The sequence below is a fragment of the Protopterus annectens genome, chromosome 2.part0, assembly GCF_019279795.1.
Source record: "Protopterus annectens isolate FY-2018-M chromosome 2.part0, PAN1.0, whole genome shotgun sequence".
Classification (NCBI taxonomy): Eukaryota; Metazoa; Chordata; order Ceratodontiformes; family Protopteridae; genus Protopterus; species Protopterus annectens.
The window spans coordinates 191,908,190-191,924,586 of record NC_056728.1 but is presented as its reverse complement, the minus strand read 5'-3'; the positions used below and the strand labels follow the sequence as shown (position 1 = coordinate 191,924,586).

General features: G+C 38.1%; 1 protein-coding gene across 1 annotated transcript in view; it reads left to right on the top strand.

Moving 5' to 3' along the window:
* Positions 1-16,397, top strand: part of EPB41L5 (erythrocyte membrane protein band 4.1 like 5) — a gene marked incomplete in the record, with an annotated part of 2,576,260 nt that overhangs the window by 2,132,011 nt on the left and 427,852 nt on the right. The window contains 1 exon segment of the mRNA XM_044060661.1: positions 9,749-9,810. Coding sequence (XP_043916596.1) covers positions 9,749-9,810 — 62 coding nt within the window.

The following is a 16,397-nucleotide window of genomic DNA, read 5'->3' as shown; positions in this document are numbered from 1 at the left end:
ATATTGATGATTGGATGGGAAATAGGAAATTCACCCCGGGGATCACGTCTGTGGCTCTGCTCAACAGTGGCACAGAAGAATAATTTTCTTGGATGGAAAAAAAACAGGGTACCTTTTTGGCTGGGCTTGTATAGGCCCCAGGGCTGATAGCCTAGTACCTACCTATGAACCTATAAGAAATGGACAGGTATAAAGTGTGGGGCAATTTAATAGCTCCTTTGAGTGTGAAAGCATATAAGGTAAAAGCATTTTTTCCTTAAAAAGTACACATTTTATGATATATTTGAGACTTTTTTCAGTGGAAAATTTTCTTGGAGCATATGAAAAAGACTGATACCCATGGAATCTTTGTAATAAAAGCATTTAACACGGAAACAAAAAAGATTCATGTACAATTTCAGGCAAAGGTAGAAAGAGAGACTTTGAAAGGACATTTGAAAACTTTATGTAAAGAAGTACTGGATATCACAAAAGTTTGACAAAAGGAGTTTTATGGACTGACAGCTGGGATTGTAATTTTGTGTTAAAAACAGAATGCGGAAAAATTATACATATACTAAGAATAATAAATGTGGACGGAGTAGGGGTGTTGTAAAATACTGGGGACAACCCAAATCTTATTTTGTTTTTATTTTTTTTTTTTTTGTAAAAAAGGACATTTGATAAGTAGCAGTGATGAAAGAAAATATTATGTTTGTGGGAAAGTTGGATGTAATGAATTGAAATGTTATAAATGTAACATAATTGGACATTTTATAGATATATTGCAAAAATGAAAATAACAGTAAGGAAAAACAGAAGAAATTTAACAAAGAAATTTTAGAAGCAGTAGAAATAAAAAAAATGGATGAGAAAATAAAGAAACATGGTAGGCTCTGAAATAAGTGATGGAGACTACAAACTAGGAGGTAGTAAAAGTGAAAAAAATTCTATTGCTAAAAGGGTAAAAGAAAAATAAAATTTAAAGGGATAAGTACAAAAGAAAAAGAGAAGAAATGGATGAAAAATAATATATATAGCTAAAGATTGGGGCTTAGTAGAATGGTTAAGGTGTTTGACTCAAACATGCAATGTACAGTGTTTGATTCTCACCTTTGGGAAGGAAATTGGATAGGCTTAGAATGGCCTGTTAAGAAAGCTATCTTTAATTAGCTATACATTTATGAAAATATGAATCTAAGGAAAAGGGAAAATGAAAGTTTTACAGTATCTCCTGTAAATGTGAATAGTATTAAGAATATAGTCAGAAGTATAGGAATTTTAGAATAGTGTTATACATGTAATGTAGATGTAATTGTATTAGAAGACACAAGATGTTTAACAAATCAAGAAAGATTGAAAGCAGAGAAACAATGGGGAGGAAAGATAATCATTAGATGTATTCAGTGGAAACTTTTCTTGAGGACTATGAAAAAGTAATCCAAGGAATTTTTATGATAAAAGCATTTAACGGGGAAACAAGAAGATTCATGTACAATTTCGAAAAGAGGTAAAAAGAGGCACTTCAAAGAATATTTGAAAGCTTTATGTAAAGAAGTATTGGACATTGCAAAAGTTTGACAAAAGGGATTTATGGACTAGTGACTGGGATTGTAATATTGTGTTAAAAATAGAAACAATTGCACATATGCCACGTAAAATGTGGAGGAGAGTAGAGGTGTAAATTACTGGGGACAACCAAAAATATGTTCCTTTTGTGGAAAGGGACATTTGAGAAATTTCTGCATCAAAAGAAAATGTTATATTTGTGAAGAAGTGGGACACAGTGCAAAAAAAAAGTGAACTGAAATATAAATATAACTAAATTGGACATTTATGTATGGATTGCAAAAGTTCGGCCTCGGAAGTGCAGTGGTTAGCATTGTGTTCTCACAGCTAGAGGTTCTCTGGTTTGATTCTCTGCATCTTATGTGCTCAGTCTGCATGTCTTCCCTGTGGTCGAGTGAGTTTTAAGACATGAAGGTAGGGGTGTGTGTGTGCATGTGCCTTCTGTGAAGGTTGGGTGCCAGGCTGGCAACTCGACACAGTAAAAACCCCACTGCCAATCAGTCTGCGGACTAGTGTTCTGCTCTGGTGACCCCTAACAGGATAGCTTTGCTTTGGATGGATTGCAGAAAATGAAAATTGCAGTAAAGAAAAAGAAAGGGAAGAAAATGAACAAAGAAAAAAAAATTTAGAAGTAGTAGAAATAGAAGAAAAATAAAAACGCAAAAGAATTTTCTGAAGTAAGGGATGAAGACAAACTGGGAAGGAGTGAAAGGGAAAAAGAATTGTATTGGTAAAACAGTAAAATAGAGAAAATAATTTTTAAAGCAATAAGTACAGAAGAAAGGAAATGGATGAAAAATTATATGTACATCTAAAGATTGGGGTTTGGTATAATAGTTAATGTGTTTGACTCACAGATGCAACATACAGTGTTTGATTCTCACCTTTGGGAAAGAAACTACTTAAGCCTCAAGTGACCTATTAAGAAAGCTAGCCTAGTATTTATCTGTGAGCTTATAAAACAATGAATCTAAGAAAAGGGAAAATTCTGTAAATATGAAAAGTGTTACTATAGTAAGAAGAGTAGGAACTTTGGAGTGGTGTAATACATGTGTGGTTTATGTAATTATATTAGAATGCAAAAGATGTTTAACAAATTAAAGATTACAAACAGAGAAACTATGGGGGGAGGAAAGATAATGTGGAATTTGGGAAATTAGATGATCTGGAATAGCTGTTGTTCTGTATTAGTAGACTAAAGATGTTAGATGTGACTTTAGAAAAATGGGAATACTAACCATTGTGAATTTAAAATGGAAATAAGTATATAGAATTATAACAATATATGTTTATACTAACTGTAAAGAAAGGGAAAGCTTATTTCATCAGATTTCAGACTATGTAGTAATAAATATTAATATAATATCAGGAGACTTTGTGATTTAAGAGGCACGTGTAAAAAGAAAGGAAATAAGTGTTAGAAGTTTTAAGATGTGGTAAGTTAAAACTTTGGGACAAAAATTCATGGACTTACAAAATGAGTATGTATAGCACTGAAACAATTTATCAGAAGGTTTAGTTATAGGAGAAGGAGAGGTAGTTGAAACATGGTTTCTAATGATAATGCATTATAGCTAGAGATAAAAGAAAAGGAATATATAAAATAGGCAAAACAAAAAGGATTAATGAGAAAGTATGGAATGAAGAAGGAAATAGATTAGTATAATTATAGAACATATTACTATGAGTACATTTTATAAAAATTGGTCTGAGTGGTGGATGATATTCAAGGAAGAATATAACTTTTTTTTTACAGTGGCAATATAATGTGAGAAAGAATATAAAAGAACATGTAATGCATTGAAGAATTAGAGTATAATGACAAAGTACTTTGACAAAGAAAAGTAATTATATGAAAGAAATCAAGAAAAATACAAGAATTGTTATATAAGCAAATATTCTTACAAGGAAAAAGAGAAGCATCGAGTTATTTAAGCAAATTAGTAAAGGAAGATGGTCGAGTTGTTGCTGTCTTTCGGCTTTTCCCGGTTAGGGGTCACCACAGCGGAACTCCAGTCTGCTAATGATTGGCAGCAGATTTTCACGAACATCGAGGTGCCAGGTCGACGTTCAACCTTCAACGAAGGCATGCCCATTTGCGCATGTCTTTCGAACGCCCACCCAACCGCAGGGAGGAAGATGCTACAGTAATGAGGTAAAAAAATGTAAAAGGAGATATAGAAAGAACTCAGGAAAAGATTGAGAATTGCATTACAATATGTAAAAGAAATGTTTAAAAAAGAACACTGAAAAAACTTGGAAAGTAAACAATTTAACAAAAAAAAGAGAATAAAGAATTGGTAATGTAGATTTCTTTAAATGAGCTAGATAAAGTATTAGAAATAAATATAGATTTGATTGCAAGATGAAATAAGGTATGAAATGTATAAAAATTTAAGGGATTGGCAAAAAAATATTTTTTAAAAGATTTTGAATGAATGGTTAAATGAAAGTTTTTTTGTATAAAGAATTATGTAGTAAAATACTTAATTTCAAATGGAAGGGCCATTAGTATTGAATAATACATCTTTATGAAAATAATGCAAAAGAGATTTGACACTAAAATGGAAAGTATTATGGAAGATAGCATATATAGTGTAAAGGGGAAGGGTTGTCAAGAATTATTAATGATGGAGAAATTGTGGATGATGATATGAACAGAAAAGAAGTGGAAATTATGATAGGAGACCTTAAGGCATTTGATACAATTGGACATGAAATCTTAAGGGTAGTAGTGAAAGAATATAAGTGAGAAAGCTAGAAAAGTGTGTGTCAGCATATAATAATAAAGTAAAAATACTTGTAAATGGCTGCTTAAGCCAGGAGGTCCATATGCAGAGTGGTGTAAGACAGGGATGTCCAGTGAGTTGCATACGATTTGTATTAGTTATGAATGTGACAGTATGTGAAATTACAAAATGAAAGAGACTGGGTATACAACACCTGTAGAGTTAAGAATTCCACTTTTCTTAACATATGCAGATGACATTATAATTGCAAAAAAATTTGGATAAAAAGTAATTTGTGCAACTGAGTGGCTAGAGATTATAGGGGTGGCTTTATATAAAGAAAAAAGTAAAGGTTTAGGTGATGAAGTAAAGATTGAGGGCATATATTTTACAATGAATGAAATTTGTGTGTTAGGTATAAAATTGGGGAATAAAGATACAGCTAGAATTCAGAGGGGAAAAACAGTACAAGAAATAAAGCAAACATGTCTTTTCTGGAGAACATATAAATTATTCAGAAAAAAAGGCTTAGTTGGTAAATTCACTGATGGGAAAATAGCATACTTAGCAAGTGTATTATGTTGCTAGCAATATTTGAAAAGGAATTATTGCAGATATTTTTTTCATTTATATAGGGTTCTAGATTAAGCCCAGTAAAATGAGGAGTTTTGTATATAAATAACGGAGGAGGTGGTTTAGGGTTAATTAACCCAGTGGTATACACTGCTTCTTTAAATTTGTACAAAGTGTTAGTGGATACAGTAAAAAATGATAGATTAATAGTAAAACTGTGTAAATACAAGTATGGTAAAAAAGAGAGAGTGTATAAATGAAGAAAGACAGAGAAAGAAATAGGGGGGTCCTAAATGAAAGACCAGGACTGGTAGAGTTTTTAATAGACTCTAGAACAGAAGCTGCTATTAATAAAGGAATAATTAGTAGAGCATATAAAATATTGCATGATAATTATAAGAATCAATCAGAGGATCTTAGAAATGATTGGGAAAAGAAACTGGATAAGCAGTTCAGAGACAATGGGGGATATGTGTATATATCCCAATATGCAACACAATCTAGGTTTAGGATCTTTGCTGGAAGTGTTCACATAGATATTTCTATTCCCCAAGTAGACTCCAAAATATTTTTTCCTCGGGTGGATAGCAAATTTTGGAGGTGTGGACAGACAAAAGAGGTGTCTGGAGAAACATATTTGTTGGGAGTGTAGTGAGCTGTCAGACTTTAGGGATTCTCTGCAAACCGCTTTGTCAGACATGCTGGGTGAGCAGATTGGATTGAGTAGGAGATGATTTTTTTTGAGCTATGATACAGAATTGGAATTGCCTAGACATAGTAAAGCCTTGCTGAGTCTAATTGTTATGGCTGCCAAAAAAAAAACAATTACTGGAAAATGGAAATCAAAGTCTAGACCAACTTTACTAAAAATAGTGAATATAGTAAGAGAGAGAAAATAACTGGAATTGAGATCCCTAGAAAAGGGAAGGAGCAAACTATGTAGAAAAAAATGGGAATTGTGAAAGTATATGCAGAGAAGTAACAAGGTTTAAGAGGCAGGATTTGAATGAGGCATATAATGATTAACTGGCAGTGACTGGATGGATTATAAGTGACATATAATGTTTGCAGTTGCAGTTTCCATGATGTCTGTGATGTATAATGTTTGCAACTAAAGGGGTGTCGATGTTTCTTTTTCATTTATATAAATGTAAGATTGCCTATGTCGAACATGATAATTTAATAAAGATGTTTATTGGAAAAAAAATGAAGAAATATTTTTGTGGAAAATAAATGATATAGAAAAAGAAAAGTATGCTATAAGAATGTAATGATAAAACAATTATGTAAAGCCATGGGAAAATCTAACAGATAAAATAAAGTGATAAAAATAAGAGAAGCAAACGGTGTAATCGCAAAGCAGAATGTCAAGATTTTTTGTGGAGACTGGTAATAGATAAATTGCTAGTAAAAGGAAATATGCCATAAAAATGAAAAGTGGTAGAATATGTTTACGTTGTCAAGAACAAGAAATAAAGGAGCATGCATTTTTGAAATGTAAAAGACAATATGGGGAAAACTAAAGAAGATTTTTTTGATATAGAAAAAGTGGATAAAATAAACATGGATATGATTAAATATGGATATTATTAGAGTGAAAGTAAAGAATATGTTAAAAGACTAAATAAGTTATATTATATGGAATGAAAATAAATTAACTTGCATTTAATGGTAAATGGATTTCAACAACAACAATAAAATCCAATGGTATTCATGGAAAAAGGAGTGAAGGTTTAATAGGGATGGAAATTTAGCATGACTGTAGATGAAATTATGAGTATATGTAAACAGATTTGTATATATTTGTACATATGTAAATATTTTGTAAATTTTATATTTTGTAGTTAAAGGACCCCTACTCTTTTTGATATGTGCCATGGAATAATTTGCATTCACCTAAGCTACCACCAACTCACGCAGATGGGACCTTGGTTTAACATCTCATCTCAAGAACACCACCACCATCAGTAGTATAGCCACCTCCCTTATGCTGCACTGTCAGCATTCAGTCTAACTGATGTGGAAATATAACCCACAGCCTTCTGATAGTGGTTAGATGTCCATCTCATTCTGGTAGTATTTGACTTAAAACAGGTTTGTTTTAATTTTCCTCTTAAGTTACATTCAGATGGATTTCTGTGTTATTTAGCTTTGGCGTATGCAAGGACTGCAGATAGTAAAGACATTGTATTGCTTTATATGAAGCAGCAACTCTTTTTACTATCTCTTTGGTCAAAAATTGCTTGTCTCTTCAAATCTTGGAGATCAAGTTATGAAGATTTGTGCTCCTTATTTTGAACATCACTGCACTACACTACAGAGAACCTGTTAGCTTCCTTTTAAAAGGAAAGCTGCATTTACTATCATTCTTACTTTGTCTCCTGTGTATAAAGAATCACTTGGCAGTGTCCCTAACTGCAAAACTTTCCCCTTCTGTGACTTTGTTCTGCTGCTGACAGGGCATTTAACCTTGACTGCCTTCATACACGTCTAAAACTTGTGGGCCGCTTCTATGTTTCCATTGGCCACTCTACTTTGGGTACTGTTCCCAAGTCTGAGGTATTATCAGTATTCTATAGGTCAGAGCTGAGCTTTGTCTCTATTTCCTTGAGTATGTTAAGCAGTTATCCACTAGCTTTCCTTACTGTTGGTGTGCAGAAGTGTTGCAGTGTGTACTTTACAGGCTGTTGCAGTCTGATTGTCTGCTCACTAGATCTGCAACAGAGGCAACCATTTGTTAGGTGGCATCTGTAAACATGTGATCAGAGGTTTTAAAGTTGTAGAAGTGTACCTGTACGCTAGGTCACATAATCAGGATGAGATTACACCTTTGTGGAAGAAGGGTTAAGGTCTTCGACAAGACATACATTTTTAATTCTCCTGCCGAACAAGAGATGTCTACTGTGAATGCCTGTTTTCCCATTATCTTGGTAAGAAAATTGCACCATGTTTTTGATGCATTAGTGTGGTGGTTTTCATAGATGGAAGCCACAGTAATTTTGCAGAATGTTGAAAAATTAAAAACAGATTAAAAATAAATTAATTAAAAATAATAAGCTACATAATGGTAAAGAATATTGAAGCAATTACAGCAGGATAGTACAGGAGGAACATCAGTTAGGGAAATTGCTTTATTATAGCCAACAACAAATACTCAACTCACAAAATGCAATGTTTTATTGCACTTCGTGAGTTGAGTGTTTGTTGCTGGCTACAGTAAAGCGATTACCCTAATTTACGTTCCTCGTGTACACTACTGCTGGAAGTGCTGTTTGTGGATTTTTGGAGAAGTTTTGTTGGCCCTGGTCTCCGCATTTTGAAAACAGTCCTTAATACACTGTTAATTTAATCACCAGTTTGGTGATTAAGCATTTGGCTCTCATTTATTTACCACTGTCCTAATTTGCAGTAGCTCTAATTGTCAGTATGTCCTACTTGGACGAAGACCGTGACAGGCATTTATTGCAGACTTTATTTTCAGAGGCAGTTTTGAAAGTTTATTTTTTGAAGGAGGGTCTTACAAGTCTTGTTTGAGTAATCACACCAGCAAGAGCCAGAAAAATATGAATTTATGGTGTACATCTAAAAAAAAAAAAAAACTTTTGATATGAGGTTTTAGTGTGTTTGTTGATGTACTGCATTGATGTTTACCTTTTCCCTGTAAAACAGTGGGTTGACTAAATAGTTTTCTTTGTTTTCATCTTCTAGTTTTTTTTCTATATCAGGCTAATTACTTTGTTCAGTAACTGACGTTATGCTTCAATATGTTTTTCTTCCTTATTAGAGTACATTAATAAATATTGTATTTATGCATGTAGTTTAATGTTTTTGGACCATTACTACATTTCTTGTAACTCTGGTTCTGTTGTAAACTGCTTTAATTATTGATATGATACAGTTTCTCATTAAAAGGGGTACAGCAATGAGTTGTGTCTTTGGCTGTGTGAGTGGCTGAATCAACCCTCTTACCAAGTTAACACTCAGTACTTTTTTGGTTATGCTCCCCGTTGCCTGCCAAGCCTCTGTCCATTTTTGACAAATTGACCATTTTTTTCCTACCTTGTTTAGAGGCATGAGAGGTAATTGATAGGGGCTGTCACTAAAGCAGTCATGTGAGGGAGGGCTTTCTGTGCATACCTGAAACATCCAAGGTGTTGGTATGCAGTGGGCTGTCACAAAGTACATGCCTGTATGCATATTTAGCCAACTGGCCCAGCCCCATTTGTAGGCAGCAACACCTTGTGAGTCCCAGTCTCCAGCAGAGATTCTAGTGTAGGTTCCCAGGCGGCCGTGCCCAAGACCATGCTTCTAAATCCTTTCCCTAAACAGGTGCGAGACAGCTTATCCACATCATTCCTGTCCTCCTTGCAGGAGGCTCCATTAGGTGCCAGAGATATTAAACTCCAGTCATATGCAGGGCTTTATACTGTGCCAGCTGAGCTGTTAAGCAATAATTAAATAGTAATAAATGTCTGTGCTGTCTGTCCTTTGAGACAGATATTCCAGCCATCTGTAGTTTATGGCTTGTGTAAAAATTCAGATTGATTGAAGTAACACTGTAGTATTGGCATTTCTGGTTAATGTCATGGATTTCTTCATGTCAGTGATGTTAACACATTTATTCATTCATTCAGTTTGGTAACTGGGTCTAGAAAACGGATCCAAATGGGCCTATTTCAGTTTCTGTCCAGATAAATATAAATATTAGAAGACAAGCAAGTTAACTAAGAAGTATTATGAATATATATTGCCTTTCTGTACAGGGACTTGTGACATTTCTAATACTGATGTTATAGTAATGACAGTACAGGAGACTTTAGTAAAGCTTAGTACTGTCTCTTTACAGAACTTTGACCGCTTGTAACAAAACATCATAATCTCTCTCTCTCCTTTTTTAGACTAACAGAGACAGTGGAGGATTTAATGACAAAAGCAGCATTATTCTGGGTGCCACAGCAAGGTGAGTTATGATAACTTGTGTAAGGTGACAGGAGAAATATTAGATTTTTTTTTAAGGATGTGTGACTAAAGAATGCACTACCTGTCTGTTTTGAGGGTATGCAAGTTTCATCAAAAAATGTACAGAAGAAATGCATCATTGTAGTGCATCACAAAAAAGGAAATCTGCAGTGAGGTACATTTTGAATGCTGGATTTAACTCATTGCTTGTTATGAGTTTTATTTTGTATACACAATCATGACAGAATAGCAAGTTATTTCTTCTGTTCAAGTGCCATAATATAAGGACATTGTAGTAAAACGCTGTCCTCGAAACTTGATTTTGTGAAGAACTTCAGTAGGGATGTGCCAGTTACTAATTTTATGCTGCATGCAGTTGCATATTCCATCCATCCATCTGTTCATCCACAACCATTTTTGCACATGGGGTCATGGTGTCTCTTCAGCACTGACAGTCATCTCAAGTCAAGGTTCACACTGCTGGGTGGCTAGCATTGAAGCAGTTCTTCAGTACCACACACTCACACCTATGGCCAATTTAGTGTCCAGTCTACCTACTGAATTTCTTTGGAATGTGGAGGAAACTCACGCAAACACAGGGAGAACATGCAGACTCCACACAGAAAGCACCTCAGCTGAGAGTCAAACCAAAGATCCTCTTAGGTTCATAGGTAGGTATTAGGCTGTTGGCCCTGGGGCCTATATGAACCTAGCCAAAAAGGTTGCCTGGCTTTCGCCACCAAAGAAAATTATTTTCATGTGCCCCTGTCAAGCAATGCCGCAAAAGTAATCCACGGGGTGAATTTTCTGTTTCCCACCCCATCGTCAAGGTTTTTCTTAGAGGGCCAATGAACAGCTTTGCTTGACATGAGTGGGTAGTTTGTTCCAGAGTATGGGAAGTCTCTGGGACAGGAATCTATCCCTCCAGCATGTTCTGTTTATTTTGGTGACAAGATTTAGGTCCCTGGAGCATGTGGTTTGGAGAGATTGGGATTTCTTTAAGTGTAGCATGTCCAACAGCCCTGGGTTTGACATAGCTGTGTATGTTAGGCAGAGATCGCCTCTGAGCAGGCAATATGCGACGGAGTCGAGCTTGAGTTTTTTTAGACGGTCTGTGTATGGCATCTGTTTGAAGCCGGTAATCCTCTTAGTGAGGTATTTTTGTGGTCTTTCCAATTGTTGTAGGTGTCTTGTCAGATACATGCCAAATGGGCCATTGTACTCTATAATGGGTCTGAGGAGGGATGAGTAGAGAGGAACAATGACCTCCTTTTTTCTAGAGGAGAACCCTTTTGTGATGAGGTTTGCCACGTAGAAGGATTTCCTGACTACTGTAGTGATGTGGTTATCAAAGGAGAGACTATTATCCACGTGTGTCCCGAGGTCTCTTATTTATATTTGTTGACCAGGAGTGCCCGACTGGACGTAGGTCCATTTTCAGCGGGGGCCCGGGGAGAAAAGCTCCACAGTTAAAATAAATAGACAGTAGTTACATTGGATTACATAGCGATTAACAATTTACATAGCAATTACTTGCAACATATTTACAGATGAGCATAGTACATCAGTAGACAACTAGAATCTTTATGTGAAGTACATAACAGACATTAACAAATGTTACAAGAGGAAGTTCCTGCTGTATAAGTAGTACTGGCTTATGAGTATCTGAGCTTGCTATAATCAGGGTAGTTAGTGGAGTGGAAAGAAAGGTAGTGGTTGGATGGGGAGGGTGATATTAGAGTGGGAGTTGCAAGGGCATAGCCAGCATGTTTTTAAGTGCGCTTTTAGTAAAGTTTTGAAGTGGGTGCATGATGGTATGGAGGTAATTGTGGGTGGGAGGGAGTTCCATAATTTGGCTATGGTGCAAGAGAATAGTGCTTCACCAGCAGAGTTATTGGCTGTAGTGATCTGCAAGTGATTTTTGTTGCTGAATCTTAGTGGTCTGGTGGTGTGATAGGGTTGGAGTAGATTCTGGAGGGATGGGACATTTAGTGGATAATTTACTAGTTTGTGGGCAAGTGAGAGTTGATACCATTGAAGGAGGTGAGGGAGTTCAAGCCAGCCCAGTTCAGCAAGTGAGAGACAGTGGTGACTACGGTAGGATGCCCCTGTGGCAAATTTGGCGATTTTGTTGTAGCAGGTCTCTAGCTTGTTTAAATCGCATTGCCTTAGGTTGGTATATATTGGAGAGGCATAAAGTAGGGTGGAGATAAGGTGGGAATTTGCTATTGAAATCTTTGCTGGTTTGGTGAGAAGTTGCTTATTTCTGTATAGCGCTCCTAGTTTATTGGGGACTTTTTTATGGTCAAGGATATGTGAATGTCAAATTTTAGTTTATTGTCTATTTCCACTCCTAGCAATTTGGTGTGTTCAGTTGGGTATATAGTGGTGTTGTCTTTTGCTGTGATGTTAAAGTGAGAGTTGTTTTGAGTATGTTTGGTGGGTTGGAAGATGAGTAGTTTAGTTTTGTTTGGGTTGAGTATTAATTGGGCATCGGATAACCAAGTTTCAACAGAGGAAAAGGCTTCCTCTTATCACACTTTCAGTGTTTAGCGAGCTGCCACCTATGTGGTAGTTCATGGGTACTGAGTTTTTCCCAAAGGGGATGACAGTGCACTTCTTGGCATTGAGCTTGATCCCAGGTACAGTAAAAATGCAATAGCAAGCCTGCTCAGAGGCGACCTCTGCCTGACTTACAAGGCCATGTCCAACCCAGAACTAATGGACATACTCCACCTTAAAAAAACAAATCCATTAGCGCCACACGCTCCTCGGACTTAAACCTCAGCACAGCAATAAATAGGACATGCTGGAGGGATAGATTCATATCCCAAAGGCTTCCCACACTCTGGAATAAAATCCCAATTCACGCAAGACAAAGCCCCCCACTGGCCCTCTTCAAGAGAAATCTTGATGAGTGGATGGGAAACTGTAAGTTTGCACGTGAGATCACTCCAGTGGCGCAACTGGACAGAGGCTCTAGAAGTTAAATTATAAGGGTGGAGAAAGCCAAACACATTTTCAGCTAGGCTTATAAATGCCCTAGGGCAGATAGCCTAATATAAACCTGTGAACCTATGACTTTGACACCAAGCATCTGTCTCTGTGAGGCCCTTTTGTAGAATGTCTGCATCATTAGGTGATTCTATTATGGCTCCCAGTTTGCAGTAATCTGTGAACTTTGTTAGCCAAAGACCTTCTGTGTTGGCCTGCACTTCAGAGAAGTAGATGCCGAACAGGAGAGGACCCAGGACCGAACCTTGTGGTACTCCACTCGTCACTGGTCTGAAGTCTGACTTGGAGTCAGCTACTTTTACTGTGTGGGTTCTGTCAGTGAGCCAGTTGGCCACCCATCATGTGACATAGGGGATGGTATGCCCAGTTTAGTGAGTTTATCTATAATTTCAGAGTGGGGGATGGTATTGAAAGCCTTGGCGAGGTCAAGGTAGGCTGTGTGCACTACCTTGCCCTCATCTGTGGCTCTAGTGACTGCTTCAAAGAAGTCATTTAGGTTTAGTAGACATGATCTGCCTTTTACAAACACAAACTGAGTGGGGTCTAGGCTTTGGAGCTTACCTATGTCTTTGTTTATAAGCTCCAAGGTGATGCGTTCCATGGCCTTGCAGACCAGGCTCATCAGACTAAGGGGGTGGTAGTTTCTGGGGTCCATGGTGGCACCACCTTTGTGGAGTTGGATAACCGTCGCTGTATGCCATTCAGTAGGCACATAGCCTGAGGTGAGGCTATGATTGAACATGGTACTTCGATGGGGTGCCAGTTCATTCTGTAGTTCATGCAGTACGCAGCCTGGGATGTTGTCTGGTCCCATGCATACTGTGTTCTTGGCTTAGTTGTTCATCTGTGATTACAGGGGCTTTGCATTCCTCTGGTATTAAGATGGGCCATTTGGAGGGGGGGGGTAAAGTTAGCACTGAACCTATCTGCCAAGATATTGGCCAGTATCGGTTGGTTCTCTATATTTAGTGCCATTGTGCTGTAGCTCAGAGCAAATCTGAGTGTTGCCATTGAGATTCTTGACATAGCTTTAGAGTGCTTTGTGGTTGTCTTTGGAATCAGTGGCAATTTTATTTTCATAACTGGCTTTGGAGGATTTTATGAGGGATCTCAGCGTCTTGCTGAGGCTGACCAGGGAGTTTCTCCAATCTTGGGATTTTACTCTCTTTTGCAGCAGCTTCTTCCTTCTGCTGTAGAGTTTGTTTACAGCAGGGGACCACCAAGATTGGCTTCCTTTTTTTTTTTTTTTTTGGAGGACAGCGTCTTGGTTCTGTTGGGGATGGCATGATCAATGCACTTGTATATGTGTTTATACACTTCATTTGTGTACGATTCAGCAGTCTTGCCTCTGTTTTCTGTCTGCATGGGTGTCGTGAAGTTTGCCACTTCTGTCTTAAGCATGAAGTTGGCTTTGGAGTAGTTTTTGACTTTGGTATCTGTAATGGGGCATGGGGGTGGAATGTGGATGTCTAGGGTGATTAGCTTGTGGTTGGATCTGACCAGCGAGGAGTTGACCTCTGGCGTAGAACATCTGTTACCCATATTGGTAATGACCAGGTCCAGGATATTGCTGCTCCTGGTGGGGGTGTGGACAAGCTGATCCAAGGCTTTGGAATTTATGAATTCCAGAAAATGTTGAGCAAATGAGTTGGTACATGAGTAGTTTTCCCAGTTGATGGTGAGGTATTTGAAATCACCCATAATTAAGGTATTGGGTAGTTCCTTAATATTTTCCAGTATCTTAAGAAATGAAGAGTGGGAATCCTGGGGCATGGTGGGGGATCTGTAACAAGCTGCAACCTGGATTGCAGTCTTCCCCAATATGGACACGCCTCTGCCTTTAGTGTTTCGGTCCAGGTTAGGTGGCCAAAAGATGTGGTATGAGTTATAACCTGGTAATGCAGGGGGGTGCTCTCTGGAGCCTTGAACCAGGTCTCTGCCACTGCACAGATGTCGATGTTCTCCATTTTAAGTAGTGCCTTGAGTGAGCACATTTTGAGGTTTAGGCTTCTAGCATTGAGTAGCATTACACCCAGAGTTTGCTTGCTTGTACCTGTTACGGTGGTGAATTTAGCATTTGAGCATTGCCTGAAAAAGGCACTATAGGGGGTGGTAAGAGCCTTAGCCAGTATCTGGAATCCCAGGGGCGACAGGTTCAGGCCGTCTCTGGCAAAGCATCGTGGTCTGTCGACCATGTCATCCCAGGCAGACAGATACTGGATCCCCTCAGAGTGATACCAGAAGCTTAGCCAATTGTTGAAGTCAATAATTTTCTCCTTGTACTGTGGTATCATTCTGGGTGATGGCAGGATACTACTCGGGGCTAGGGTCATACCTGCCTGAGCTCTTCCATGTTTCTTTTCATGTAGTCCAGGGAGGTATGTCTCAGGTCATTCACACCAACATGGACAATGACAGAGTCGTATTTGTACTTGTGGAGTAACCTGAGTGCGTGCATTATGTGGCGGATCCTGGCACCCGACAGGCAGCTGACAGTAACTTTCTCCTTATTTAGCCTGGTGATTGGGACATCAGTGTGCCTGACTATCGAGTCATCTTGCTGTGAGAGGGCAATGCTATTTGCTCTGTCATAAACTGCAAGCAGTTTATACTGTTTAAATGTCAACTCTAAAAAAGATGTTACTATTAACACTTTGCTTCACATTAGTTGTTCCTCAAAGTCCATTTGCGATTCCATTTTGTCTGGTATTTTTTTTTTCTTTCAAATTTTAATTATTACAAGTGCAAAAATCCTTCTCCATTTCTTTTCTTGACAGTGTGTTGTGTGCAAATGTCTTGGTCATTCTATACTGATAACTGATACAAGCAACCGCTACCCCAAAACAAAACACATGCAACACATAGCTCAAAAAGCCAGTGTGCCAAACAGTCACAGCCCTTAAGGCTAAACAACCCACCTGACCTGATACACTTGTAATAGGTGACTCTATCGTCAGGCACACTGACGTCCCGCTCACCAGGCTGAACAAGGAGAAGGTCACGGTGAGCTGCCTGTCGGGCGCTAGGATCCGCCACATAACAGAAACACTCAGGTCACTTCAAGGCAAGTACAAATATGACTCGGTCATTGTCCATGCTGGTGTGAATGACCTGAGACGTACCTCCCTGGACTACATGAAAAGAGACATAGAGGAAGCTCTCTGAGCATGTAGCCCAGGCCGGTATGACCCTGACCTTGAGTAGCATCTTACCCTCACCAAGAATGATGCCACAATATGAAGACAAGATGATCAATTTCAACAATTGGCTTAAGTATTGGTGTCATTCAAAGGGGATCCAGTGCCTGTCGGCCTGGGATAACATGCTCGACAAGCCACGATGCTTCGCTAGGGATGGCTTGCACCTGTCACCCCTGGGCTTTCGGATATTGGCAAAGGCTCTTGCTACCCCCATAGTGCCTTTTTTAGACAAGGCTCAAAACACAAACCCACCTCCATAGGTATCACAAGGGATAAGAAACTAAGAGTAATGCTACAAAACGCCAGAAGTCTAAACCTCAAGATGCACGCACTCGAAACTCTCCTTAGCATGGAGAACATCGATATCTGTGCA